Source organism: Chelonia mydas, chromosome 5, assembly GCF_015237465.2.
Source record: "Chelonia mydas isolate rCheMyd1 chromosome 5, rCheMyd1.pri.v2, whole genome shotgun sequence".
Classification (NCBI taxonomy): Eukaryota; Metazoa; Chordata; order Testudines; family Cheloniidae; genus Chelonia; species Chelonia mydas.
Window position 1 is genome coordinate 28,453,177 of NC_051245.2, and position 27,195 is coordinate 28,480,371.

The 27,195-nt window shown below is 42.6% G+C and overlaps 1 protein-coding gene across 1 annotated transcript in view; it reads right to left on the minus strand.

The window, feature by feature from the left end:
* PLCXD3 (phosphatidylinositol specific phospholipase C X domain containing 3) overlaps positions 1-27,195 on the minus strand; it is a 157,861-nt gene that overhangs the window by 60,413 nt on the left and 70,253 nt on the right. Inside the window, exon 2 of the mRNA XM_037902933.2 lies at positions 3,250-3,958. Coding sequence (XP_037758861.1) covers positions 3,250-3,958 — 709 coding nt within the window. The remainder of the gene's footprint in view (positions 1-3,249; positions 3,959-27,195) is intronic.

Consider the following 27,195-nt stretch of genomic DNA (forward strand, 5'->3'; position numbering starts at 1 on the left):
TAACTTGTATGGTAACTTATCCAACTTCTATCTCTCTCTCTCTCTCTTACTATATGTTCCATTTTATGCATCCGATGAAGTGGGCTGTAGTCCACGAAAGCTTATGCTCTAATAAATTTGTTAGTCTCTAAGGTGCCACAAGTACTCCTGTTCTTTTTGAGGAAAGAGTGTGTGTGTGTGTGTGTGTGCACACGCGCGCACAGGCATGCTGTTTTTACTATATAAATTAACAAGTACTGAGAACACATAGTTGCTGTCTACATACCACACCATAATCTGAACTACGCAGCCACTCAGAAAAGGGCAGAGTAAAGTTTTTGCAATTAATTAGAATGTGCCTTACTGCATTGGGGTAATGAGCTTTGCATACATGCATCACATGCAGTACGGACTGCATGCTTATAAATAGTAAAATTTGAATGCAGAGATCGTGAGAAGAGTTCTATACTTAGTTATATTGTTTTGCTTCCTTGGATTGCTCATCTATCTATTTTTGAACAGGATCACAGTCACATGGGCTACAGCTTTGGAATATTTGATCTTCATTTTCAAAGCAGTTATCACAGTAAGTTCAGTGCTATTAACTGTGCAGATCTCACATACACTCCCATCGGCTGTATCCTGCTACATAGTATTTTTGCATAACTAATGACATTTCCTGGCAGGCAATATGTCATACTTCTAAAACATCTTGAAAGTTTGTTTCTCTTGCAGTTGTTACAAGAGGGATTGGGGGAATAAATCTTTCAGAACAGTTTGGATCCACACCTACGGCTCGTGGGAAAATCTCAATTATGGTTTTGAAAGCCACGATCGCCAGATACTCCTGCCCAATTACTTTTTGACATTTCAAATAGGTTAATTAGTGATAGGTTCAAATTCCATGCATAAATGAGATGCTGAGAACATAGAGATTCAGATTATACAAATCTCAACCAATCATTAAAATCTGGACTCCATTCATGCCCTATTTTCTTTCAAACAACTACAAAAAAGACCATTCTGAGCAGGAGGAAACAAAAACAGATTCTTGCACGTCCCCCGCATGGCACTTCAATTTTAAAAAGCATTATTCCAGTAATGAGTGAGAGACTGGTGGTTTGTCACTTGTGCTACTGAAGGTTCAACAGTAAAAGCCTCTGACAAAGCAAAGGAAAGAAACAGGGGTGCTTTCTAGACACACAGTAAAGGTACATCTACACTATGATAAATGACCCGCTGCACAGCCACAGCTGGCTGGGTCAACTGACTTGGGCTTACGCGGCTCAGGCTGTGCGGCTATAAAGTTGCAATGTAGACGTGCGGGCTCAAGCTGGAGCCTAGGCTCTGAGATCCAGCCAGTGGGGAGGGGCTCAGAGCCTGGGCTCCAGCCTGAGCCCAGATGTCTACACAGCAAGACTTTTAGCTCCACAAGACCAAGCCCTGTGAGCTCGTATCACCTGACCCAGGCTCTGCGACTCAGTGCCACCGGTTTTTTTTAATCGCAGTATAGATGTACCCTCAGAGACATTCCCTTCCCCAAGGAGCTGACAGATTTTATATAGGTGAAGCATGTAGCAATATCTGTGGGTCAGGTAGCACAAGCATTTCTGTTCTGAAGTCATTTTCATTTACAGTACTTATATCATTTTTTTGCTGTCTTATCATTTTGGCTGAAGTTTAACCTTGTTTTTCCCCGCCTGAATTTGTTTTGGAAAGCTGTCATAAAAACAGTTCATCCCCTTTCAACAAGGGAGGGTTTGGGGTGTGCACCACAATTATTTGGGAAAAGCGGGTTCATCCATTCATTCAGCCATTCATCATATGGAAGGAGACAGTATTCCCTTTGGACCTTCCCAAGATATGCACATCTTTGCAAAGAGAACAAAACATTAACATGGATTCATAGATATTTAGGTCAGAAGGGACCATTATGATCATCTAGTCTGACCTCCTGCACAACGCAGGCCACAGAATTTCACCCACCACTCCAATAGCACAGATATAGGTGTGAGGTTTTTTTGTAGGAGTCCTCAAATCGTAGTTTAAAGACTTCAAGGAGCAGAGAATCCTCCAGCAAGTGACCCGTGCCCCATGCTACAGAGGAAGGCGAAAAACCTCAGGGCCTCTTCCAATCTGCCCTGGAAGAAAATTCCTCCTCCAGGAACAGACCATTGTTCCTCATTATAACTGTTTTGTTTTGCAATGTGCCTTAGGGTATGTCTGCACTGCAACTGGAAGTGGGACTGCAGCACCTATGGATCAAAGCTAGCCTAGGTACCAAGAGCCAGGAAGCCACAACAGCGCGGATTTCAGGATGGGCTAAGTACTCGGGGTCCCGGGCAGGTACATACTCAAGTGGTGAGCCCTTCCTGAAGTCTGTGCTGCCACAGCTTCATCACTATTGGTACATGAGCTAGTTAGATTACAGCTAGCTCCAGTAGGTCGACACATGATGCAATCACTTCTGATTCCAGTGTAGACATGCCATAATGGTAGTGTGGTGGCCACCTGAAATTTGGCAGGCACATAGTCACAGAGAGGTGCCTTGGTGAAAATTGGTTGTGATTTGTCCACTCAGAAATTTCTTATATGCGCACAGATTTTTATAATGTAACAGCTAATAACCTGTCAACCTTCTGTTCACTTTGTGCATGCATTAGATCCACAGGGAATCTTACCCCTTTCTATATGATGAATGCCTGAGTGTTTGGGAAGGAAATAGACTCTAAAAAGAGTCCAGCCACATTTGATATGATGTGTGAAGTTAAACAAAGAAGGATGTGTGGCTCCATCCTATGTCTGTCCATTGGATGTGTGAAGGTTTGTAAAGAAGAAAATTTTACACTGTCTGGCTTTGTTAAGAGACAGAAATTGATCCCTCTTTCTCCTGTACCTGGAACCAGTGCCCAGAGCCAATAACTAAACCCAGGCTGGGTTCAGTTATTGCATAGATTTGCCCATATCTAAAAAGCACATTTTCTGAATAAATGTTTGCAGTGTTAAATGGTAAGAAACAAAATGTGGGGAAAAAAAGTATCCAGAAACAATCAGGACTTTGTTTACGCTTTAGTGCAAATTCTCTTTCCAGGTAAAAGCACTCATCTTTCATTATTGTTTCCTTTAAATGCTTTAAGATACCTTTGAACTTTGACTCTAATTCTTCATAGCAGAGAAAAAACAAATGCTAAACCTTCCATAACAGGAGCGATAAAAGCAGAGTTAATGAGCACAATCAATCTAAACACACAGTGCTTTCCAGAAACTTACCTTTCTGTGATTGTTTCTCTGAGTCCACTAGTAACACCCTTAACCACAGTACTAGCTTTGGGGGTCAGCACCACTTGAGATATAAAAAAGGAGCCCTTCTTTCTTCTCTCAATGATTGATGCCTGAAGAAACTGAATCAGTTTTTCTGGGTCTGTTGTGTTTGCCCAAGGAGCTGGCATCATCTGCCCTGGCCAAAGAAATGGTACCTCAAGAGCCACTGGACTATGATAAAATACCAACACTTGGTAATCCTTCTCCCACAGGTACTGGAGACTTACTTCTTGGGCAAATATAGCCGGGCACATTTTATTCCCAAACGTGCCTTTGAGCATTTGGACCAGGTTCTCATGATGATATTTCTGCATCCCATAGAAATGATTGAAGTCCAAGAAGACCACTTCTTTATGGTGGTCAGTCAGAAATGCATTGATCTCTTCAAGGCCCTCATTGACTTTGGCACTAAATAACCCATGAGCAAAGTAAAGTTCATTGTCAGGGTCTCTGGGTTTAGTGGAAATTCTGAGATCAAAATATCGTATACCTGCACCCAGCTGGCTAGTAAAGTTCATCGTCTGTGTTGCCAACCACTTTCTCATCAACTTTTTAGCCACAGTCCCAAATACGGAGACAAAATTCTGGACAGTTTCTGGTTGTTCAGGTCCAACTGGAGAGGCTTCGTCGATGTAGAAGCTAAAGGAGTCATGAGACCCTACAAATATAACAAAGCAAAATCAATGTTGCATTCATACACTTAAAGTTATAAATACTCCTCTATTTCAGGATAATCTAATTTTCTGGTTAGCACACAGATACTCTAAAATTGGCCTTTTCCTCCCAACCCCTTCCCCCCCGTACATTATTTTCATGGAATCAATATTCACGTGTGTTGAAAGTGAATGAATTTAGGAGGGCTAAATGAAATGTGTATTAGTTTAATGAGTACCTCTTACTTTTATGCCCTTAGTACTACTGAAGTCAATGGGCCTGATTCTTAGTGTAAGTCAGGAGTAGCTCCACAAGTCAGTCAACTTGTAGAAGTGTGTAATACCTATGTAAATGAGAAGAGAATTAGGCCCAATCAGTGTGTTCACTTGACTAATGGTTAGCTGGATCAGGACCTTTGTGATGAGCAAAAATACATATCCTTGACATTTTACAAAAGCTAAAGTTTTCAATAGCCCTGAAGTGACTTAGGAGCACAGGTCACATTTTCAAAAACACCTAAGTCCCACTGACTTTCAGTCAGGATCCTAAATCAGTTACTTCTCAAAATTATATCCCAAATCTTTGCAATGATGAGAGAAACAGTGTAAGAATGATAGTTTAATAGTTATAGCTGATGCAGACACTGTATTCCATTGCTTAGAATGAGGAGGTTCATTGTGTACTTTGAACAATGATGAATTGTATTGTACCTTTTTGTGTGCCGAAGTTAATTGCATTGCACATTTTTTAAAATTTGTACTATCAAAAAAGGTCAACGACACCCCCGCTTTGCACTGCACTGTTTCCTTAGTTTCAAGGATTTGTCTTTATCTTTGTCTTTATCTTTGCAATATTCACTTATTTTGTCTAGTTTGCAGCCACTTTGTATGAAAATTAAAACTAAAGTTAAGGGTGTTAACATCGAATAAGTTTTCTATAAGGGGACCATATCTTGCATTGCAAGGAGAAGCACATGATCTAGTAGGTCTTTTTCATTCTTAAGTACTGTGATGCAGCCTAACGGGGAAGGTGACAGTCTACACTAATATGGTCAACACTGTTACAAAATTGTGAAATGTTGTATAAATATGCCTTGTGAAGCATCATTGGAAAAGTTCTAATCTGCTAAATATTATTATCTTGTTATAATGTGTATATCGATGCTGTGTGTGGAGTTATGAAAATTTGCTCTGAGTTTGTAACTCAAACGTGTTGTGGGTCTGAGAAACACCCACAGGCTAGCTCTTTAGAAATAACAAAGAAGTGTAAACAAGGACATGCATGTCGTCCCTTAAGACCCCTCAGACAGCGTGTAGGCAAAGGTGCAAGCTAGAATCCACAATTCAGATGAAGGACTGATGGCAGAGCACACATGCCATGGAACTGCCTGACCTGTAACACAGCCAGGATTTTTTTCCAGAAAAAGGGTCAAGATATAAAAAGGGGAAATAAAGGCCTCTGGCTACCTCCTTCCTACCCCATCTCTGAACTGTTAATTCTGACAAGGGAAGCTTTGAACAAAAGGACTGAGGTCCCCAAAGCTACTTGGTCAACCCAAAGAGACTTATAGAAAACTAGCAGATTTAACATTCCTGCTAACATTTTGGACTACATACTCTGATACAACTGTAATGTGTTTCATCTGCCTTAACCTTTTCATAACGCTCATTTGTTTTCTTAGTTAAGTCTTTAGTTAGTTTACTAAAGGATTGGCTACAACATTGTTTTTGGTGTAAGGTCCTTAGCATCCATTGACTTGGGGCTGGAAGAACCCAATGTGTGGTGATTTTCATCACAGAAGTCCAGTTTGTCCGAGTGGTAATATGGGCTGCTGGAGGGTCTGAAGGGACTGCTTGTGGCTCCATATTAAGCTAGCATAGTGATCCAGGAGCACATAATTGTTGCTGGTTTGTTAAATCTGATTATAGAACAAACACCAGTGTGGGAGTGTCTGCCCAGTTTTTGTTAGTCTGACCTGAAATTGGCTCTCTCAGCTGTGATCCACAACAGGTACAGTAATAAGGTTGTCAGGTGTCCCGTTTTCGAGCCTGCTCCCCACACCCCCTCTCACACCCTAACCCCCTGCCCCATTCTTGAGCCCTCTCCCACACCCAAACTTCCTCCTGGAGCCTGCACCCCCTCCCACACCCAAACTCCCTGCCCCAGCCCTGAGCCCCCGCCAGCACCCAAACTCTTTTCTGGAGCCCGCTCCCCGGACCCTCTCCCACACCGAACCCCCCCGACCAAGCCTGGAGCCCCCTCCTGCACCCTGAACCCCTCATTTCTGGTCCCTAGCTCAGAGCCCATACCCCCTCCCACACTCCGAACCCGTTGGCTCCACCCCCCAGCCTGAAACCCCCTCCTGCACTCCAAATCCCTCATCCCCAGCCCCACCCCAGAACCCGCACCCCAATCCCCTGCCCCAGCCCAGAGCCCGCACCCCCAGCTGGAACCCTCATCCCCTCCTGCACCACAACCCCGTCCCAGCCCCGTGAAAATGAGTGAGTGAGGGAGGGTAGGGAGAATGGACTGAGCAGGGGGCAGGGCCTCAGAGAAGGGGTGGGGCAGGGGTGAGGCAAGGGTATTTGGTTTCGTGAGATTAGAAAGTTGGCAACCCTATACAGTGACAGCTACCAATAGCTTTTGGTTCTTCATCACAAAATGCACAAAAATTTACCCCCCTTTCCTACTGTCATACTGCATCCTATCACCTTGCCTGGGATGGGTTTATGGAGCCCAAGCACAGCAGGCAACACTGTGGGTGAAATTCATCAGAGCGCAAAGGGCCTGCACCCAGACCTATCCTGCATTTTGTGCAAATCTTTTTGAAGTCAATGGGACTTTTGTGCCTGGAATGGGCTGCAGCACTGGAGTCATAAAGTTTCAGGCCAAAAGGGGCCACCAGATCAACTAGCCTGTACTCTGACCTCCTTATATCACAGGCCACCAACTCCACCCAGCAACTGCACACTGGACCCAACTGAAATTAGACCAAAGTATTACAGCCCACAGGAGACTAGAGTTATGTGCCACATACAGAGAATGAGAGGGACCAAGGTGCACAAGTGCCTAAGGCCCCCAAAATGGCAGGGAAAAGATTCAGTGAGATATACGCAGATAATCCCGGCAAGTGACCAGCAGCCATGCACTGGAGATGAAACTGAAAAAACCCCAAGGTCACTGCCAATCTGATCTAGGGGAAAATTCCTTCCTGACCCAGCACATGGTGATCAGTTAAACCCTGGACATATGAGCAAAAACGAGCCAGCCAACCCCCTGAGAGAGAGAGAGAGAGACTGCTCATTGCCACTTCTGGACCTCCCCACCCAATGTCCCATCTCCAGCTGTGGCCATCTTTCATGTTTAAGAGGAAAGAGATACAAAACAAAAAAAACAGACGGTTTTGGGGAAAGGGGTGGCCAGATATAACCCTCAGGAGCTTTTAGGAACATAAAACTAGGCTCCAAGTAGTTCAAATTCCTAGCATCAAGGGTGGGATTTTCATCAACGCCTAAGTGTCAACAACTTTGAAAGCATGGAAGCTGTGGCAAACAACATATCAAGGTTAAAGAAGTCCCCCAATCTGCTCATTTCTGGGTACCATATTAGCTAAACCATGATGAACCTTACACATTGCAATGACAGATGAAAGGTTTTCTTCTTTACATGGAAAAAAGAAAATTATTATTGCCCATCTCAAGCTTTGGCTGAATCCATCTTTGTGCCAAAGAATACTTTCATCCAATATTAAAACCACCTCAACTAAACAACTCCCTGAAAGTCCCATTGTTTTCCCTTATTGTCTTAACTGCCTCTTTCAACTGCATTTTATTTTAAATAAATTGCGAGTTGTGATTAAACTGTTTTCTGATAAGTGTTGCTTTGAAACCATATTCCTTGCACAGCATGGTTAGATCATAGAGATGTATGTGATTACACAGAAATACCCTAAAAGACTAGATCTGCATACAGCATTTTAATGCTAAATCAAATGGATACCACCAGATTAGAGCAGTGATTCGTGTTGCAACATATTACAGGAAAAATTAATGGAATACATTAAAGGTTCTGCTCAGGCTAGCATGTATTAATCTAGAGATTAAAACAAACCTCTTATTTAAGACTAGGCTTAGGTTATTGATACTATCCTGGAATGGATCATGTGAACATTTACTACCACGTATATCCTTAAACCAAAAAAAAGTCCCTTTGATTTCAGTAGGATTCTGTATGGAAGTAAGGAGATCTACAGTAGCAGCTGATTGCAGGATTAAGCCCCAAATTTGTGGGAAAATAGGAACAGACCAATGGTCTAGTTCAGTGGTTTTCAAACTTTTTTTCTGGTGACCCAGTTGAAGAAAATTGTTGATGCCCGTGACGCAACAGAGCTGGGGATGAGGGGTTTGGGGTGTGGGAGGGGCTCAGGGATGGGGCAGAGGTAGGGGTGCGGGGGTGAGGGCTGCGGGGTGGGGCCATGAATGAGGGGTTCAGGGTGTGGGAGGGGTCTCTGGGCTGGGGCAGGGGGTTGGGGTTGCAGGCTGTGGGGTGGGACCGGGGATGAGGGGTTTGGGGTGCAGGAAGGGGCTCTGGGTTTTGGGGGGGCTCAGGGCTGGGGACTGGAGAACAGGGTTGGGATGCGGACTTACCTCAGGCAGCTTGCAGTCAGCAGCATAGCGGGGGTGGTAAGGCAGGCTTCCAGCCTGTCCTGGCACCGCGGACCACGCTGCACCCTGGAAGTGGCCAGCAGCAGGTCCAATTCCTAGGTGAAGGCGCTCAAGTGGCTCTGCACGACTCTCGCCTGCAGGCACCGCCCGCTTCCCCCCAGCTCCCATTGGCCGGGAACCAATGCTCGAGGCAGGGGCAGCACGCGGAACCCTATGGCCCCCCCACCTAGGAGCCGGACCTGCTGCTGGCCACTTCCAGGGCACAGCACAGTGTCAGAACAGGTGGGGTGTAGCCTACCTTAGCTGGGCAGCACCACCACAACCAAGTGCCTTACATTCTGCGACCCAGTACTGGGTTGCGACCCACAGTTTGAAAACCACTGGTCTTGTTAGTCTGCTAGGTTGCCTCTGGTATCCTGATGTTCCAGAGGAAGGCATACAACTCCCAAAATATACCTGGTCAGTATAAAACAGTCATTATTTTAATTACTAGAGCCAAGAGGAACAGCACAAAAGTCTCATTGCAGAAGACTACGCTTGTCAATATACACTATTTAACTTTTGTAAAGCAATCACAGACAATACAGAGGACGAGGGGGAAATTCATTTCACAGCTGGCAAGCTTCTGAATATTTTCAGCCAGGGAAATTTAGAAAAGTAATTTTTGTACTTTTAATATCTTTATGCACAGGCTGGAGTCCAGAGAGCTGGGACTTTTGGGGGCAGGGACAACAGGAGAGGAGAGTGCCATAAGTTTAGAGACACTGTGTCATGTTGTGCAGATTGGACAGGAGGAAGTTATTAAAAGGTATCAAAAGACAAATGAAATCAATCTGTACAGTTTGGTTTGCTGATTGACACTATGCATTGAGCAGATGTGATCATATCTGGAGCTGACCATGATGATATAAACATTATTCCTAGTTTGAGAGTATAACTGACTCATAACATCCATAGGTATAAGTGATTTGAACATTTCCTTCCAATATGATTTATCATGCACTTGTCAACATCAACATTTCTCTGTCTTCATCTTGGACTGTTACCTTTACAAATCTACTCATATGATTCTGAGATTCCAACATCTTTGCACCTGGTAGAAAAGTTATCTTATGGTCCTCGTTGCCATCACATCTAATTGTCGATATTCCTGATGATGAGAGGATCTCTTACAACCATCCCCTTTATTATACAGCAAACTGGGTTCCATTCTATTGTAAAGATTACCTTGGTGGGTGAGGAATCGCCTCCCCTTCCTTCCACTAGAAAGTGGGTCTTTAGGGACAACTGCCTGTCAGTGTTCTTTCTGTCAACCATGACAGTGGCTTCCATAACTGAAGGAAGGATGCTGCCATTTCTGAGGTAAGGTTTCTCTGGGGTACATTAGATGAAACAATGGTAGATTGTATTTTTAAATCTTTCTCTGTCTTGCTCATCCTCCCCTTTAGTGTTCCATGCTTCAAGAAAGTGTATTTGCACTCCCGGAGGCAGAAAGTGGAAGCACAGTTCAACTGACAGAGCACAGGACTGGAAACCTGCCACTCCCTGAGTTCTAATCCTTGTTCTACCACTGACTTGCTGTGTGGTCTTGGACTAGTCACCTATTCTTCAACTGCACTCTAAGGACCAGAAATCCCCAGCCTTGCTACAAGTTCTCTGTGACGCTCCAGTTTCCTTTCAAGACCTTTGGGGTGCATTATGTTAGTAACTGTAAGGGCCTTGAAGACAACTTCCTGCACATGGTAGGCTGCTGATCTGCACCCTTATAATTTGTGTCACAGTAGTGCCTACAGGCCTCAACCAACATTGGGCTCCATTGTATAGGTAAACAACAGCTAGCAAGAGAATCTCTGCTCCAAAGAGTTTACAATTTAAACAGACAAGATTGACAATTGGGGGCGGGAGGCACAGAGAAGCAAAGTGACTTGCCCCAAGTCACACAGCAGGAGACCCAGGAACGAAAACCACATCTTACTGCTAGCTACTATCATATCCATTCGACCATATCGCAAGGACCAATTTTCCTGCAACATATATTCTGCCATAGGCTGTCTCCAAGAAGGGTTAGGTAATGGAGTGGCAGCAGGTCAGTACAATGCTCACTGGCAGGCTTTTTAAGTTGCAAAGGAGAAGATCTGACTCTCGCTCTTTATCTTTCACTCAGAACAAATTCTTTTTTTATATTGACTCACCCTATTTCCATCTCAACCTTTTCTCTCGCGCACATACATCTTCTCACTGCTCTGCCAACTTTTTTATACCTTTTTTCACTACAATCACTCAGTTCCCTCACAATCAGTCTCATTAAGGATTGGCTTCTGTTCCTACATTTACAGCTCTTAATCAGTCACTCCAATTTTATGTACTCAGCCGTGGTAACGTTTTCATAATTCTCATTTCAAAATAGCTAGTCAGAAAGAAACTTGAAAAATAAAATGCTTACTCACTGATTCCCACTCAGCCAAACTCCTTTTTAGCAGGGAGTCACCCTGTGTATGTTTTTGATGCTGGCCTCTCAGCTTTAGAAGTAATTGCAAATGATGCTTTAAGTGTCTGCAGCATCCACAGTTAAAAAAATAAAGCGGTCAATTTCAACCACTAAGACATTAAGCTTTGATGTACTTACAGGTAGTCAAGCATTATTTAGATATTCAAGAGTAAAGTGTACAGTGACATCTAGCTTGCAGGCAAAAAGCTTCTGGTACTTCCATTAAGGAAATGGTCTTAGTTTTCTATAGTGAATTCTTTTAACAGGACAACTGGGACTATGCAGCCTCATTAACATATTTATAGAATCCCTAGAGGATTATACTCCCCCATTTAAAAAATAATTGGACTCAATGGTGGGAAAAGGACCCTAAGGGAGAATGTATTTCAGTTTAGAAGTTGTTTCTTTAGCTCCCTAGAGATTTACTGAAATACTGCTAGCCTACTGTTTCCTGGCTCCCAGCATTGTCCCGTCATTCATAAAAAGGGCAAGCATAAATGGACTTTGGTATGTCTCTCTCCCTTCACCGCCCCTCGGCAAATGCTTAGATCCTCTTGCTTAATGGGGGTCTGGTGACTGCCACCTAGAATAGTTGTCCTGAAATGAAATACTTCTTCAAAGCAGTGCCAGACTCCATCATGTCCTCAGTAGTGTTCTCAAGACTCACAGGTCATAGCAAGGCACAAGTAGGATACACAGCTTTGACGCATTTTCTGACACCATAATCCCCAAATCTTTTTCAGAGTCACTGCTTCCCAGGATAGGGTCTGCCCATGGGTGACGCGTGAACACCCCATTCGGGGAAGCTCACCCTGGGCCTCAGCCCTGCTCCTTCCACCCAAGGCCCCGTCCCTCTCCTGCTGGAGCCCTGAGCTCCCCACCGCAGCTGGAGGAGCCCTGCCCCAGCCAGCCCAAGTCCCGGCTGGACAGGCAGCCCCAGCCCCAGAGCGCTCGATGGCTCCAGCACTTGCCCCAGTCACATCAAGTCCTGGGCAGGTGGCAGGCTCACCCTAGCCCCAGCCCCCACCCACTTGAGGAGAGAGGCTGAGTAAGGGTGACAAGAAGAACAGGGACACCATGGGGGAAGAGCAGGATGCAGAAGAGGGCCTCAGGGCGGAGCATGGGCAGGGTCACGCTTGGCTACTCTCTGCCCATGAGTTTCCTATCCTGTAAATTTGGCCTACATACTTTATTCCTATATGTTAAAGTTAAAAATTACTTAGATAAATAGATGTCTTCAGGTCAGCAAGGCCTGATGAAATACATCCTAAAATACTCTAACTGAGGAGATACCTGAATCATTAGCGATGATCTTCTAATACTCATGGGAGATGGGAGAGATTCCAGAGGATTGAAGAGGGAAAATATAGTGCCAATCTAGAAAAAAGGAATAAGGACAACCCAGGAAATTACAGACCAGTCATCTTAACTTCAGTATTCAGAAAGATAATGGAGCAAATAATCAAGCAATCAATTTGCAAATACCTAGAAGATAATAAGGTGGTAAGTAACAGTCCGCGTGGATTTGTCAAAAACAAATCATGTCAAACCAACCTAATAGCTTTCTTGGACAGGCTAACACACCTTGTCGATAAGGGGGAAGCGGTAGATGAGATATACCTTGACTTTAGTAAGGCTTTTGATACTGTCTCACATGACTTTCTCATACACAATTTAGGGAAAAATAGACTAGATGGAGCTCCTGCAGGGTGCGTGTATAAATGGTTGGAAAACTGTTCCCAGAGAGAAGTAATCTAGAATTGAGTGGGGGCCTGCAGGGACAAGATCTGGGTCTAGTTCTGTTCAATATCTTCATCAATGATTTAGATAAATGGCACAGATTTAGATAAATGGCACACTGATAAAGTTTGCAGATGATGCCAAGCTAGGAGGTGTTACTAGTGCTTTGGAGGATAGGACTAAAATTCAAAATGATCTGGACAAACTGGAGAAATGATCTGAAGTAAATAGGATGAAATTCAATAAGGAAAAATGCAAAGTACTCCACTTAGGAAGGAACAGTCAGTTGCACACATACAAAATGGAAAATGACTGTCTAGGAAGGAGTACTGTGGAAATGGATCTAGGGGTTATAGTGTATCACAAGCTAAATATAAGTCAACAGTATAACACTGTTGCAAAAAAGCGAACATCATTCCGGGACGTATCAGCAGGAGTATTGTAAGTACTGTAATTATTTCGTTCTACTCTCCACTGATAAGGCTTCAAGTGGAGTATCTTGTCCAATTCTGAGTGCCACATTTCAGGAAAGATGCAGATAAACTGGAAAAAGTCCAGAGAAGAGCAACAAAAATGATTAAAGGTCTAGAAAACATGACCTATGAGGGAAGATTGAAAAAATTGGGTTTGTTTAGCCTGGAGAACAGAAGACTGAGGGGGGACATGGTAACAGTGTTCAAGTACATAAAAGACTGTTACAGGGAGGATGGTGAAACATTGTTCTCATTAATCTCTGAGGAAACGACAAGAAGAAATGGGCTTAAATTGCAGCAAGGGAAGTTTAGGTTGGACATTAGGAAAATCTCCTTAACTGTAAGGGCAGTTAAGCACTGGAACAAATTGCTTAGAGAGGCTGTGAATCTCCATCCCTGGAGGTTTTTGAGAACAGGTTAGACAAACACCTGTCAGGAATGGTCTAGTTATTACTCAATCCTGCCTTGAGTGCAGGAAACTGGACTACATGACCCATTGTGGTCCCTTCCAGTCTTGCCCCTCTCTGATTCTATGCACACATTTACATTTATCCATATTAAAATGTGTATTGTTTCCTTGCACTCGGTTTACCAAGCAATCCAGCTCGCTCCGAATCAGTGACCTATCCTCTTGATTATTTACCACTCCCCTAATTTTTATATCATCTGCAGACTTCATCAGAGATGATTTTATATTTTCTTCCAGGTCCTTGATAAAGATATTAAACAGTATAGGGCCAAGAAGTGATCCCTGTGGGACCCCGTTGGAAACAGACCCACTTGATGATTCCTACTTCACAATTACAGTTTGAGACCTAGCAGTTAGCCAGCTTCTAATCTATTTAATGTATGCCATGTTAACTTCATATTGTTCTAGCTTTTTAACCAAAATATCATGCGAGACCAAGTCGGACGCCTCACAAAATTGAGAATCAAGTTTGTTTGACAGGATCTGTTTTCCATAAACCCATGTTGATTAATTACATTACCTTCCTTTCATTAATCAAGTCCCAAATCAGCCATTCCATTATCTTGCCTGGGATCGAAGTCAGACCGCCAGGACTATAAATTACCCTGGTCATCCTATTATCCTTTTTAAATACTGGCATAACATGGACTTTCTTCCAGTTTTCTGGAACTTCCCCAGTATTCCAAGACTTACTGAATAATCAACACTAATGGCCCAGTAAGCTCATCAGCGAGGTCTTTTAAAACTCTGGGATGCAAGTTATCTGGACCTGCTGATTTTAAAATGTCTAACTTTAGTAGCTTCTGTTGAACAGCCTCCTGAGATACTAATGAAATGGTAAGAGTGTTATCATCATCATTAGCTATGACTACCTCATCTGTTATCCCCCCAAATTCAGAATATTTATGCATCACTTCAAGCTTTTCTACATTATTATTTATAAACTTACAATTGTTAGGAGTCTTCTTGCTCTTAATATACTTAAAAAAAATCTCCTTATTGTCCTTAAAGCTACAGGATATAGATTTTTCCTTCTGTCACTTTCTTCCATTATCATTTTTCTTCAATGCCTTTCTTCTGATTTATATTTATTACCATCAACTTCCATTTTCTTCTATTTATTATACATATATTTTAATTTTTTTATAACTATTTTCACTTCCCCTCTAAACCAGGTCATTTTTTTTAACAATATGGCTGTCTTCCTTGATTGTGGCTTTTTGAGCATCTAGTAAAGTGTTCTTAAACAATTCCCAATTATCATTCATATTTTTCTGATTACATTCTTTCTCCCAGTTGACTTGGCTCATAATTGTTTTCAGCTTTGTGAAATTCACTCCTTTAAGGCACCTAATATGTGTACTTTATTCACCTAAGCTACTATTAATTTTTAGTTCTGTGATCAATTCTCTTTATTAGTCTAAGTTACAGCTGCCTCCAAGAGCTGCCCTGTGGCTGCATGCAGTACTGCCAGGAATCTCCCTATCCGTGCCTGCTGCAAACCTGCCCCCCAACTCCCCTACAGGGGATGGTTAATGAAATGTGTATTTGAGATACACCCCCACACTTAATTTACCTAAAAAGCGTGTCAGTCCATGCCTGCAAGAGAGACAGATTGGGGGGAAGGTCTTTAGGTCTGTCCCAATTCCTACTGCAGAAGCAAAGCTCAGTTACTTGTTTCCTTGAACCGTAAATCAGCTTATATCACAGTTCACATTTTCAAGGTTACCTTTGCAAGGAAGAGGGCCAGAAACTTCCTTTGTAAACAAGTTAATAAATAAAAGAAAGCAAGCTGAGAGTCTCCTTTGTATCTATAGCTCTCCAAGTAGGGTGCACATGCCACAACTACGGGTTTCATGAGACCAACTGCTGAGGCAATTTAAAAAAAAAAGGCAATATAAACTCATACAGCCCTCTTGACAGCAGGTTTCCCTGTCTCCTTTGATAATTCCTTAGTCATTGGTCTCTTGTAATTATTTGTGTAGGAGGAAGTGTTGCAATGTTTTCTATGAAATTTCACAAAGTTAAAAAGATATCCCTGCGTGTAGATACCCTCCCACCTCTTCCCAGTCAACCCACCACCGACAGACAGATTTCAGTTTAGAACTTGTACAGATAAATGAAAGCATGATGGAAGATTATTTCAAAGGCAAGCCCTTTTTGGGTGCTTCAGCATAGAACGGTTAATTTCACCAAATGTGGGCTACACATTAAGAACCCTACTCTACATTCTTTACTCAGGCGAATGTCCTTTAACTTCAGTTAACAGACCAAGGACAGCAGGATTAGGCCTTAACACAGAATCAATGTGGAACTGACTAATCTGCATGTTGAATCAGCTCATTAGAGACTGCATGCTGTCCTAGTACATTAACAAAGCAGGTGCTCCTTATGAGGGAACAAGATAAACTCCTATGGGAATGAGACTTCTAACTCCTACTTATGCCACTGAAAAGTGCCCCACTCTTGTAAAAGACAAGCAGATTTTCCATGAAAATTTTCATAGCATTTCTCAGTTTCTTAATTAGATGAAAGATTTAATTTCAGTTTTCAAAACCAAAATAAAATTGTTTTTAGTTTCTCCTCCCCCACCCCCCTTTGCAGTGGACAAAAGGAAGAGTAAGGAAAAGAAATCTTTGTCTTTATTTTTTAAAGTTTTTTCCTACTTTTCATTTCCTTTTCCATTCCCCCCAGTCCCCCCCAATTTTCCAGGGGAATAATTTCTGATGCTTTAAATAAAGACCCCGTTCCAAGTGTATAAATAAATAATAATAAAACAAAATTTTAAAAATGAAAATGTAGCTAACATTTACTGCAGACAGAGTTGAGCAAAAATATTGTCATAGATTCCTGTTTGGAAACATTACTTTCTGCCTGAAGGTAAGAAAACAGCAAGAACTGAGCCTACATGGTTACAACCAGCTCAGGGCTTGTTGGTGTAAGTTTGCTGATGGAAGCTGCACAGATAGACAGTCAGAAAGGTAGAGAGCAAGCAAGAGGAGAAAGCAGATGCCTATGGGTTTCATGGAGTCTGTGTGAGGGGGAAAGAAGTGCTTGAGAGAGGATTGAGGAGTAAGCGATGCCCCACTGCTCCCTGTGTTGGAGAGTGGAGCAGTTAGCTAGGGAGAGGCAGATTAGTGACTTGGAATTTTAGCAAACATTAAAACTACAGGCATTTAATAACACTGTTACGATATACATTTAAAGCACTTTATACATCAGCTAAAAGAGTGAACAAACAAACAGAAAACTATTTCCTGCAGCATGAAGTGTCTCCTATGACTCGGAGGAGGAGAAATGAGCACATAGTACAGGAGGTTGATTGAGATCACCTGCAGGGGTAGGGAGTAATATCCCTCTAAGGGAAGGAAAGTAAGTTAAGAGGTGAGAGGACTGAAAACAACAGTATGGTTTTCATCTCTCCTATTCAAGTGTAAAAGGCCATCTCCCTCAGAGGAAGTTCCTGCATCCAAGGCCCAATTTCTCCCTTTTCAACAAGACTAGAAGTAGAGTTATGGTTCTGGAGGTCTTCACCCAAGGAGAGAAGTAGGTGCTATTCTGCATATAGGTCATCCTGTGTGCGGAGTCCTGCAGCTTGTGTGCTCTTCTGCCACTGCTCCCTCAGGGAGGACTCTGTGCGTGCTGATGGTGAGATGGAGCGAGGTCTCCAGTTCATCCCACAGGTGTTTCAGAGTGCTGGGATGACCACCCTGCTCTCATCAGCACCTCAACTAGCATACCTTCCCCACAGGTAATCAGGTGTAAAGGTCTGGGCCCTTGCAACCTCAGTGCAGTGGGCTCACCCACATAATGAGTGGGACCTCTTCCCTCTTCATCTCTCTCTCTCTCTCTCTGCACTGTTGCCTAAGAAATTAAAATCTGCCTACTACACATTTCCAACCTCAACAAAACTTTCTAATAACATCCACAGACAAACCAACCAACCTGTGTGTATATAAAATCTCCTCACTGTACTTTCCACTTTATGCATCCGATGAAGTGAGCTGTAGCTCATGAAACCTTATGCTCAAATAAATTGGTTAGTCTCTAAGGTGCCACAAGTACTCCTTTTCTTTTTGCGAATACAGACTAACACGGCTGCTACTCTGCAATCGACCTTGTTTCCATATGAGCATGAATGAATACAGAGCAAGTTGCAAACAAGTGAATCCATGTTCAGGTTCCAATTCACCAAATACTTTTCCCCAGGACTCACCCAGCTATGGACCTGAATATAGCAGAGCACAAAAGAAACCGTCAACTCTCTCATCCCCCCAGAACATGGTGGTGCTGAACAGGGAACACATTGTCAAGTTTACAGGAAGGGACTCAGAAAATAATTTAGAATTCATGGAAACTGACAGTTAAGTTATCTACCAGTACAACATTGCGGCTAAAGGGATTAACACAGTCCTTTGATACATGAACAGGAGAATCTTGAGTAGGCGAGTAGGGGTAGGAGAGGTTGTTTTAGAGACCATTACTGGATACTGTCCAGTTCTGTTGTTCACACATCGAAAAGGATGTTAAAAATTGGGAAAGGTTCAGAAAAGAGACACAAGAATAATCTGGAGAAATGGAAAACCAACCACACAGTGGACAAATTTAAGAAGCTTATTTACCTTATCTAAGATAAAGTTAAGAGGTGACTTGATCATGGTCTATAAGTATATACATATTGCAAGAAATCATATAGTAGATGGCTCTTTAATCTAGTAGACAAAGGTACAATGAGATCCAAGGACTGCAAGCTGAAGCGAAGGAAATTCAGATTAGAAACAATGCTCAAATTTCTAACACAGAGTAGTTAACCATTGGAATAATTTACAGTAGAACCTCAATTACAAACACCTCGGGAATGGAGGTTGTTCACGACTCTGAACAAAACATTATGGTTGTTCTTTCAAAAGTCTACAACTGAACATTGACTGAATACTGCTTTGAATCTTTGGGGGAGGGTGTGTGTGTGTGTGTGTGTGTGTGTGTGCGCGCGCACGGCCTGACTGCATACTTCTGATTCCAAATGAGGTATGTGGTTGACTGGTCAGTTTGTAACTCTGGTGTTCATAACTCTGAGGTTCTATTGTACCAATGGATGTGGTGGATTCTCCTTCACCAGAAGTCTTTAAATTAAGATCGGCTATCTTTCTAAAAGATGATGTAGTGTCAACGAAAAGATATGGGCTTGATGCAGGAAATTACTGGGTGAAATTCCATCGCTTGTGTTATGAAGGTCAGATAGGAGATCATAATGGGCCCTTCTGGCCTAAAATATCAAAATTTCAGCAAACCATATGAAGATTTAACTGTATGTTTGATACGAAAATTAAAGTGCATCACATTCCTTACTACTTTTTTTCAGTGCATTACAGCTCACCCAGATCTGAATTTAGGGGCCCAAATACAATTCCCCTTTGAAATTAACCACAAGAGGCCAGATCCTCAGCAGGCACAAATCAGCATAGCTCCTTTAATGAGGAACTTTCCCAAATCTTTGCGAGCCTTGTGGCATACATCCTTTTTCAGAAGAGCAAACAAACCTGAGTTTGTTATTTTTCCTTCCTCTGTTAAAACTCAATGCTGTTTGTTCAGATGTATCAGGGGGAAAAAAATCTTTAACAGATCTGAAAGTCTGGTTAAGTAGTAGTCTCATACAGCAAAGTACCATATTAGCTATTTTTTCTTTTAGTTCAAGGAATAGCATATAAAATGTGAATGGTCTGTGGCAGGGAAAAATAGCAAGGGGGATATCCACCGCTAAGCATAAAATTCATGAGCAAGCAACCATTTAGGGTATGTTTTACTGTAGTATCAGTGCATCCAGGCTAAAAATATCATCACCATCCATGTCATAGAATCATAGAATATCAGGGTTGGAAGGGACCTCAGGAGGTCATCTAGTCCAACCCCCTGCTCAAAGCAGGACCAATCCCCGACTAAATCATCCCAGCCAGGGCTTTGTCAAACCTGACCTTAAAAACTTCTAGGGAAGGAGATTCCACCACCTCCCTAGGTAACGCATTCCAGTGTTTCACCATCCTCCTAGTGAAAAAGTTTTTCCTAATATCCAACCTACATTAGCCTTTTCCCAGTCATCTGGGACCTCCCCCGATCACCATGAGTTTTCAAAGATAATGGTCATACTTCTTGGGGCAAACAGCAGTGCTTGAGTTTTGAGCTTATACCTTCAAGAGTAGCATTAAGCGATGATGACCCAAAGTGGCTTTGTTCTGCTAAGCATGAGAAATGGCATCTCCCCAATCCTAGTGCCTTCCTATTATAATTCTTGTTCAGAACCCTGATGCCACCCACTGACAAGACAGCCTTGAAGGGCAGTATGTCATGTGAGAGGCTTTAAAAACAAAATTCTATATTGATCTGTTACTATCCTCCCTTCTTCACACAGAAACATATAAAACCCTATTTATGATATGACCCAGGATGACTTAGCCTTTGTACTCTTAAAAATATCAAATCAAAGACATCCCCTTAGCCCTGAGCTGCTATTTGTTTGATTTCCTTTCATGAATAGCAACAGTCCTTACTAGTGTTTGTACTAGTACTACTTGTACTACTATGGAGAGAAATTTCCCTTAAAATACATTGCTTCTGATTATATGGTTTCCTCACCCAAAACCTCCTTTCTTGCCAATTACTGGATCTATTGTTGTAAAGGGATATTTTGCAACCATGGATTATGCATCCCATTTCACCTCTATTACAGATAGTACAGTCCTTTCCTAATCCAAGGCTGTCTTGGATGTATATTTTTAGCTTCACTATGGACTTTATTTAATTAGGCCTCTTTCCTTTTCTATCACTGTAACATATTCTATTAAATCTTTAAGTGACCCTAAAGTGTATAACTCATGTTGCTCCCTACTACAATGCAGTACCGATATTATGCTGTGACTACAGTACCGTGGGCACTTTTAAGAGCTGGATATTTGATTGCCACAGTAACTTTAAAAAAACATATTTTGCATTCTGAATAAAGGGAATATGGCAAATACTCTTATAAACTGACCTCTACTTTTTTTTTTTAACGCACAATGCACAAGTTCAAATAGATAAATGATTTTTTAAATAAAAATAGATAAAATATATTCACATTTTTGGTAGAATCACATGTTCTCTGATTGACTTCCAGTGGAGCTGCAGGTGCTTAGAACCTCTGAAAATTATGCTTGGTATTTTGGTGGGCTTAAGTTAAATTTGAGATTTACACACGTACTTACCATGGATAATAGTTTTATTTTTTTGATGCTAGTTCAAATCCCTTGTAAAAAAAATGAGATTTGCAGAGTTAAGGATGACAACTGGCCAATAATGAACCCAAGTAGAAGCTAACAAGTTTTCACATTTTTATCCATTAGATTGCAACCTAGATAAAAAGAAAAGATGGTACGCATGGCTGGATTAAATGAGATTGTATGTAAAGCCAGTGAAAGAGGGATTCGATGCATTAAAAGTGGATTTTCTATGACTCTTAGTGTATCTCCACACTGCAATTGAGGCAGGTGATTGTAGCATGTGTAGACGTAGCCAGGACAGCTTTAATCTAGTTAGCTCCTGTATTGATAGCAGTGAAGGCCCAACAACATGGGCTTCCTAAAGGTGCAAGCCCACCAGGGACCCTGAGTGATTACCTGGGTGGGTACTTCACCACTATTGGTACATGAGCTAGCTAGATTAACACTACCTTGGGTATGTCTCCATGTGCTGACATCACACGCCCCAACTGCAGTGAAAACATACCATCTATGTCTCTGTAAGAAAGCCACTGCAGTCTGAAATTCATCTCCAGGAAATTTTTAAAGGCAAGATTTTTCGATTGTTTGTATAAGCTTCAAACTCTTCTGCAAGGAAGCCTTCGATGCAAAGAATAAGGATTCCTGCAGCACCTTAATGCATGTACTGAGTCTGACCACTGGTGTAACAGTGTCTGGGGATAGGTTGGCCTCGGGATGCCATTGACAGAGTTCTCTATTACCAGGAAGAGACGCAGGCTAGATTTCTATGTGCATTTTCTCAGTCACTGAGCCAGTAAGGGCAAAACCAAGTAGTTCACTTGATCCTTGTGGAAGGACATTGGGAGACCAAGTAGGGAACATGCTATAGATAGGGTCCTACCAAATTCACATCTATTTTGGTAAATTTCACTATCATAGGATTTAAAAATGTTTCCATTTCATGATTTCAAATATTTAAATCTGTTGTAACCGTGGGAGTCCCGATCCAAAAGTAGGTCCCATCCCTCCCCAGCCCAGCTGGGACTAGTAGCTGGAGCCTGGCGCAAGGTAGGATCCCCTGGCTGGGACATCCCGACCCTTGCCTCTCCTCGGGCGCTAAAGGGGCCTAGGGCTGGCTGTGACCATGGTGCCTCCCCCAACCATATCACCCACCCATAAAGCCAACCCTGACCCCTACAAAAAGTGATACCCCCCCGACCCCCATACCACGCCACCCTAACTTCTGTACTGCTGCTGGCAGTGGCGCTGCCTTCAGAGCTGGGTGCACAGCCAGCAGCCGCCATACTATATTCTCCAGCCGCGCAACTCTGAAGGCAGTTCCAAAGGAAGGGTGGAAATACCTCCACCCCCTACAATAGCCAGATTTCAGAGTGGAGAACAGATTTCATGGTCCTTGACGCGTTCTTCGTGGCCGTGAATTTGGTAGGGCCCTGGCTATAGAGCAAGTCTTCCAGTGATTCCACATTTCCTGTACAGTTTTGAGGCAGACTTTGGTTCACTATGGCACACTTCCTGCTGGGGCAAAAATAAAGAAGTGCAGGTCTGGGCATTTGCAGGCTGCAGCTACACAGAATAGTAGAAGGTTTTGTTACCCCATTATTGTATGTGGCTACTGTTCATAATAAAGGGTTTATCTTGACAGCACTCTGCTCATCAGTAAGATACTACAGGGAAGAATTCTCCTTTCTGAAGTTGGTTCACAAAGGTTCCATGAACAAATCCTTCCTATCGACCCATTTCTACCATGATGCCTACACAAAACTAGCTGACAGACAATGGCAAGGTTGATAGGAAACTGAGGTTAATTCATCGGGGGGTGGAAGGGGGTGGGGAAGAGAACTACAATTAATATATTTTATTGTGAAGACATGGCCATCACCTTCACCACTTCACACATATGTTGTGCCCTTTATCTTTATTTGCCTGGTGTTTTTACACTGGAAGCTCTTCTGCCAGGGACTATGTCTTATTTTAAGGTTTGCCCTCTGCCTAGCACATTTTAGGTGTTATCAGAAACAAAATAGCCGCTTTAGCCATGATACGTATATTAGAAACATCTCTAGTAGAAATTGTAAAACCAGGACCCTATATGTATGTTGCAGGAGGAAAAGGATTAAGACAGGGTAGTCAATAGGCAGATTGCTGGCCAAATCCGGACCAGTAGATGCTTTTGAACAGACCTGCTCCCAATTTTTTATTTACTTATCTTTATTATTTTCTCTGGAGTCTGGACCTTGATTATACCTTGACCAAGCAATCTGGACCTTGACAAAACAAAAATTGGACTACCCCTGGGTTAAGACAATCATGGAACATCACATGAAATGATCTTTGCCACAAAATAATCATCTGCAACCTGCTGTTACCAGGACTAGAAGACAATGGGCAAAAAGTCCATTTGCAAGTGGCGTGAAAGTGGCATGGATTTGTGTAGGACAGAAGTTGAGTAATGAATACAATATGAAAAAGAAACCTTGAGTACAAATAAAAAACAAAAAAACAACAATTTGATGACTACTCAATGGGAACAAGTGACAGGTGACCTGTGCTACTTCTTAATTTTCCATAACTGAGGCGTGGGTAGCGGTGAAAGTAGATTGAAACAGAAAGGGGAATGCTCGCTGCACATCGAAAGTGGGACACATGGGGAGCACTGCTTAGCCAAGCCAGGGAGGAGTGAGTGAGCTCCTCTCTGCCTTTATTTCAGCCTCTGGACATGGAGAAATCATGGCACCGGACCACAGGAATTGTCAAACTGGATCAGACCTGAGGACCATCTAGCCCAGTGTCCAATCTCTGACAAGGTGCAGGAACAGCAGGCAGATGAGGGATAATCTGCCTCCATATTAGGTCTCATCCAGCTCTCTAATAGTAAGAGATTGGCTTAAACCCTGAAGCATGCGGTTTAATATCCCTTCCAAAATTTTCATCATCATTAATTATAACTCTGGATATTCTTGATAGCCATATAAATATCCAGAATCAGAGTCTGTTAGTCTGAATCTGTAAAAGCAGCAAAGAGTCCTGTGGCACCTTATAGTATAACAGACGTATTGGAGCATAAGCTTTCATGGGTGAATACCCACTTCGTCAGATGCATGTAGTGGAAATTCCCAGAGGCCGGTATAAATATGCAAGCAAGAATCAGGCTATGGATAACGAGGTCAGTTCAATCAGGGAGAATGAGGCCCTCTTCTAGCAGTTAAGGTGTGAACACCAAGGGAGGAGAAACTGCTTTTGTAGTTGGCTAGCCATTCACAGGCTTTGTTTAATCCTGAGCTGATAGTGTCAAATTTGCAAATGAACTGAAGCTCAGCAGTTTCTCCTTGAAGTATGGTTCTGAAGTATTTTGCTACCTTTAAATCTGCTATTGTGTGTCCAGCGAGGTTGAAGTGTTCTCCTATAGGTTTTTGTATATTGCCATTCCTAATATCTGATTTGTGTCCATTTATCCTTTTACGCACGGACTGTCCAGTTTGGCCGATGTACATAGCAGAGGGGCATTGCTGGCACATGATGGTGTATATTACACTGGTGGACATGCAGGTGAATGAGCCAGTGATGGTGTGGCTGATCTGGTTAGGTCCTGTGATGGTGTTGCTGGTGTAGATATGCGGGCAGAGTTGGCATCGAGGTTTGTTGCATGGATTGGTTCCTGAGTTAGAGTTACTATGGTGCGGTTTGTCATTGCTGGCGAGAATATGCTTCATGTTGGTAGGCTGTCTGTGGGCGGGGACTGGCCTGCCTCCCAAGGCCTGTGAAAGTGAGGGATCATTGTCCAGGATGGGTTGTAGATCACTGGTGATGTGTTGGAGAGGTTTTAGCTGAAGACTGTATGTGATGGCCAGTGGAGTTCTGTTGATTTCTTTCTTGAGCTTGTCTTGCAGCTTCTGGGTACACATTTGGCTGCACATCCACCAATGTAATATACGCCATCATGTGCCAGCAATGCCCCTCTGCTATGTACATCAGCCAAACTGGACAGTCCCTACGTAAAAGGATAAATTGACACAAATCAGATATTAGGAATGACAATATACAAAAACCTGTAGGAGAACACTTCAACCTCACTGGACACACTAGCAGATTTAAAAAGGTAGTCATCCTGCAGCAAAAAAACTTCAGGACCAGACTTCAAGGAGAAATTGCTGAGCTTCAGTTCATTTGCTAATTTGACACCATCATCTCAGGATTAAACAAAGCCTGTGAATGGCTCGCCAACTACAAAAGCAGTTTCTCCTCCCTTGGTGTTCACACCTCAACTGCTAGAAGAGGGCCTCATTCTCCCTGACTGAACTAACCTTGTTATCCCTAGCCTGATTCTTGCTTGCATGTTTATACCTGCCTCTGGGAATTTCCACTACATGCATCCGACGAAGTGGGTATTCACCCACGAAAGCTCATGCTCCAATACGTCTTGTTAGTCTATAAGGTGCCACAGGACTCTTTGCCACTTATATAAATATCCAATTACTTTTGAGCCTGAAGGCCCAGGATTTGACAAAGAATGGAAGGGATTTTTTTTTATTTATCAAACTACAAAAGATGTCATGAGAGGTTTCTCAAACAATATTCTGTGAACATAAGAGTAGCTTTGATGCTATTTCAACTAGCAGATTAAAACAAAAACCACCTTGTAAAATAGTTAAAATGTTGAGAAAGCTAGTGACAGAGGAATAATAGATAGGATTGTAAAACAAGTCAAGCAGTGAGTTGCATCGCTTGGTGTACATTCTCTATGCCCCAAGGAATATGAGGAAAACAATTATTATTTCATTTTGAAAAACATCAGTGCAACAAGAAAACATTCACAAAATGTAAAGGGATTGACTTCAACTGAGTAATGCCAATTTACACTAGCTGAAGATCTGGTCAATAACGTTTAATAAGCAGTCAAGTACAGACAGCACTTAAGATTAATTGAATGAGCACTCAGCTGACCGAGTTCGCTCAGGTTTCTGAAAACATGTAGTTCACACTGGGCATGTTCATGGCTTAATACAAGCATTAGCTCAGTTGCTTCCTGCTAAAATTACATCAACATATCATTTGCATAGTCAGAAATATACACTTACAGGGGTGCTGGAACAATTTGTACAGTGTGAGGGGGGGGAGGTTGCTGAGAGCCATTGGAACCAAACTCTAAACCCTGTACATGATGGAAACCACTTCAAGCCAGGGGGTGCTAATGCACCCCTGGCATGTACATGTAATTTGATGCCTGTCCTTATCCTCCCATCACATTGATTTTAGCGACTTAATTCTGGTCTCAACTGTTAACATATAGACTGGTAAATATATTTTAAAGACTTTTCAAAGCAACTGAGTCACTTACATGCAAGACTGAAATAAACTATACCCCACAGGTTCTCTCTGGTCACACCTGCTAACATGTTTCTCTCCAGCACGAGTATGTTGTGGCTGTAATATGATGCTGCCTGGGGTTGGAAACTTTGACAATGCTGGTGTCTGTAGTAATCCTGAAACTGGCAACTTTGGGGGATGCTGATATTTGGTAGGATTCTGCTGACACCAATACAAGTTCTTTTGTTGTTCCTTGCTAATTGAGCTGTCACTTTTCCCTTTAGCATAATAAAGCATAGATCACCAGCAGAATTATTACAGCCAGAACTAGCATGGGGTCTTCTTTCCTCTATAGCTCACCAAGGCAAGCTCAGGTATTTCAGGTCAAGTCACTGGCAGGGATCTGCCCACACCCCAGACTGTCAGTTTGCTACCCTGTTGCAATAGTAAAGACACTGGCTGTTTTCTAATTGTTGTGCTGTTCTTATTAAGGCGAGGTGACCTTGTACTTAACAATTAAGTTATTTTTATTAACGTCATATTGTGCTGTAAGCTGCAGCCTGCCACTTACTCTGTTCTATCCCTTGCAGTCCAGAAACCTGCCTTGCAAAATGGTGGATGACCTTTGGTCTCTGCAGCCACACTCCCGATCTTTACAGAACAATAGCAGCTGCTCTACACAGTTCTATTCTGAGCTGGTTCACGCTGAAAAGTTACATCAGCATAGCTACGTCTCTCAGGGGTGTGAAAAATCCACACCCGAGAGATATAGTAAAGCCAACCTAACCCCTGGTGTAGACAGCACTAGGTTGACAGAAGAATTCTTCCATTGATCTAGCTGCCACCTCTT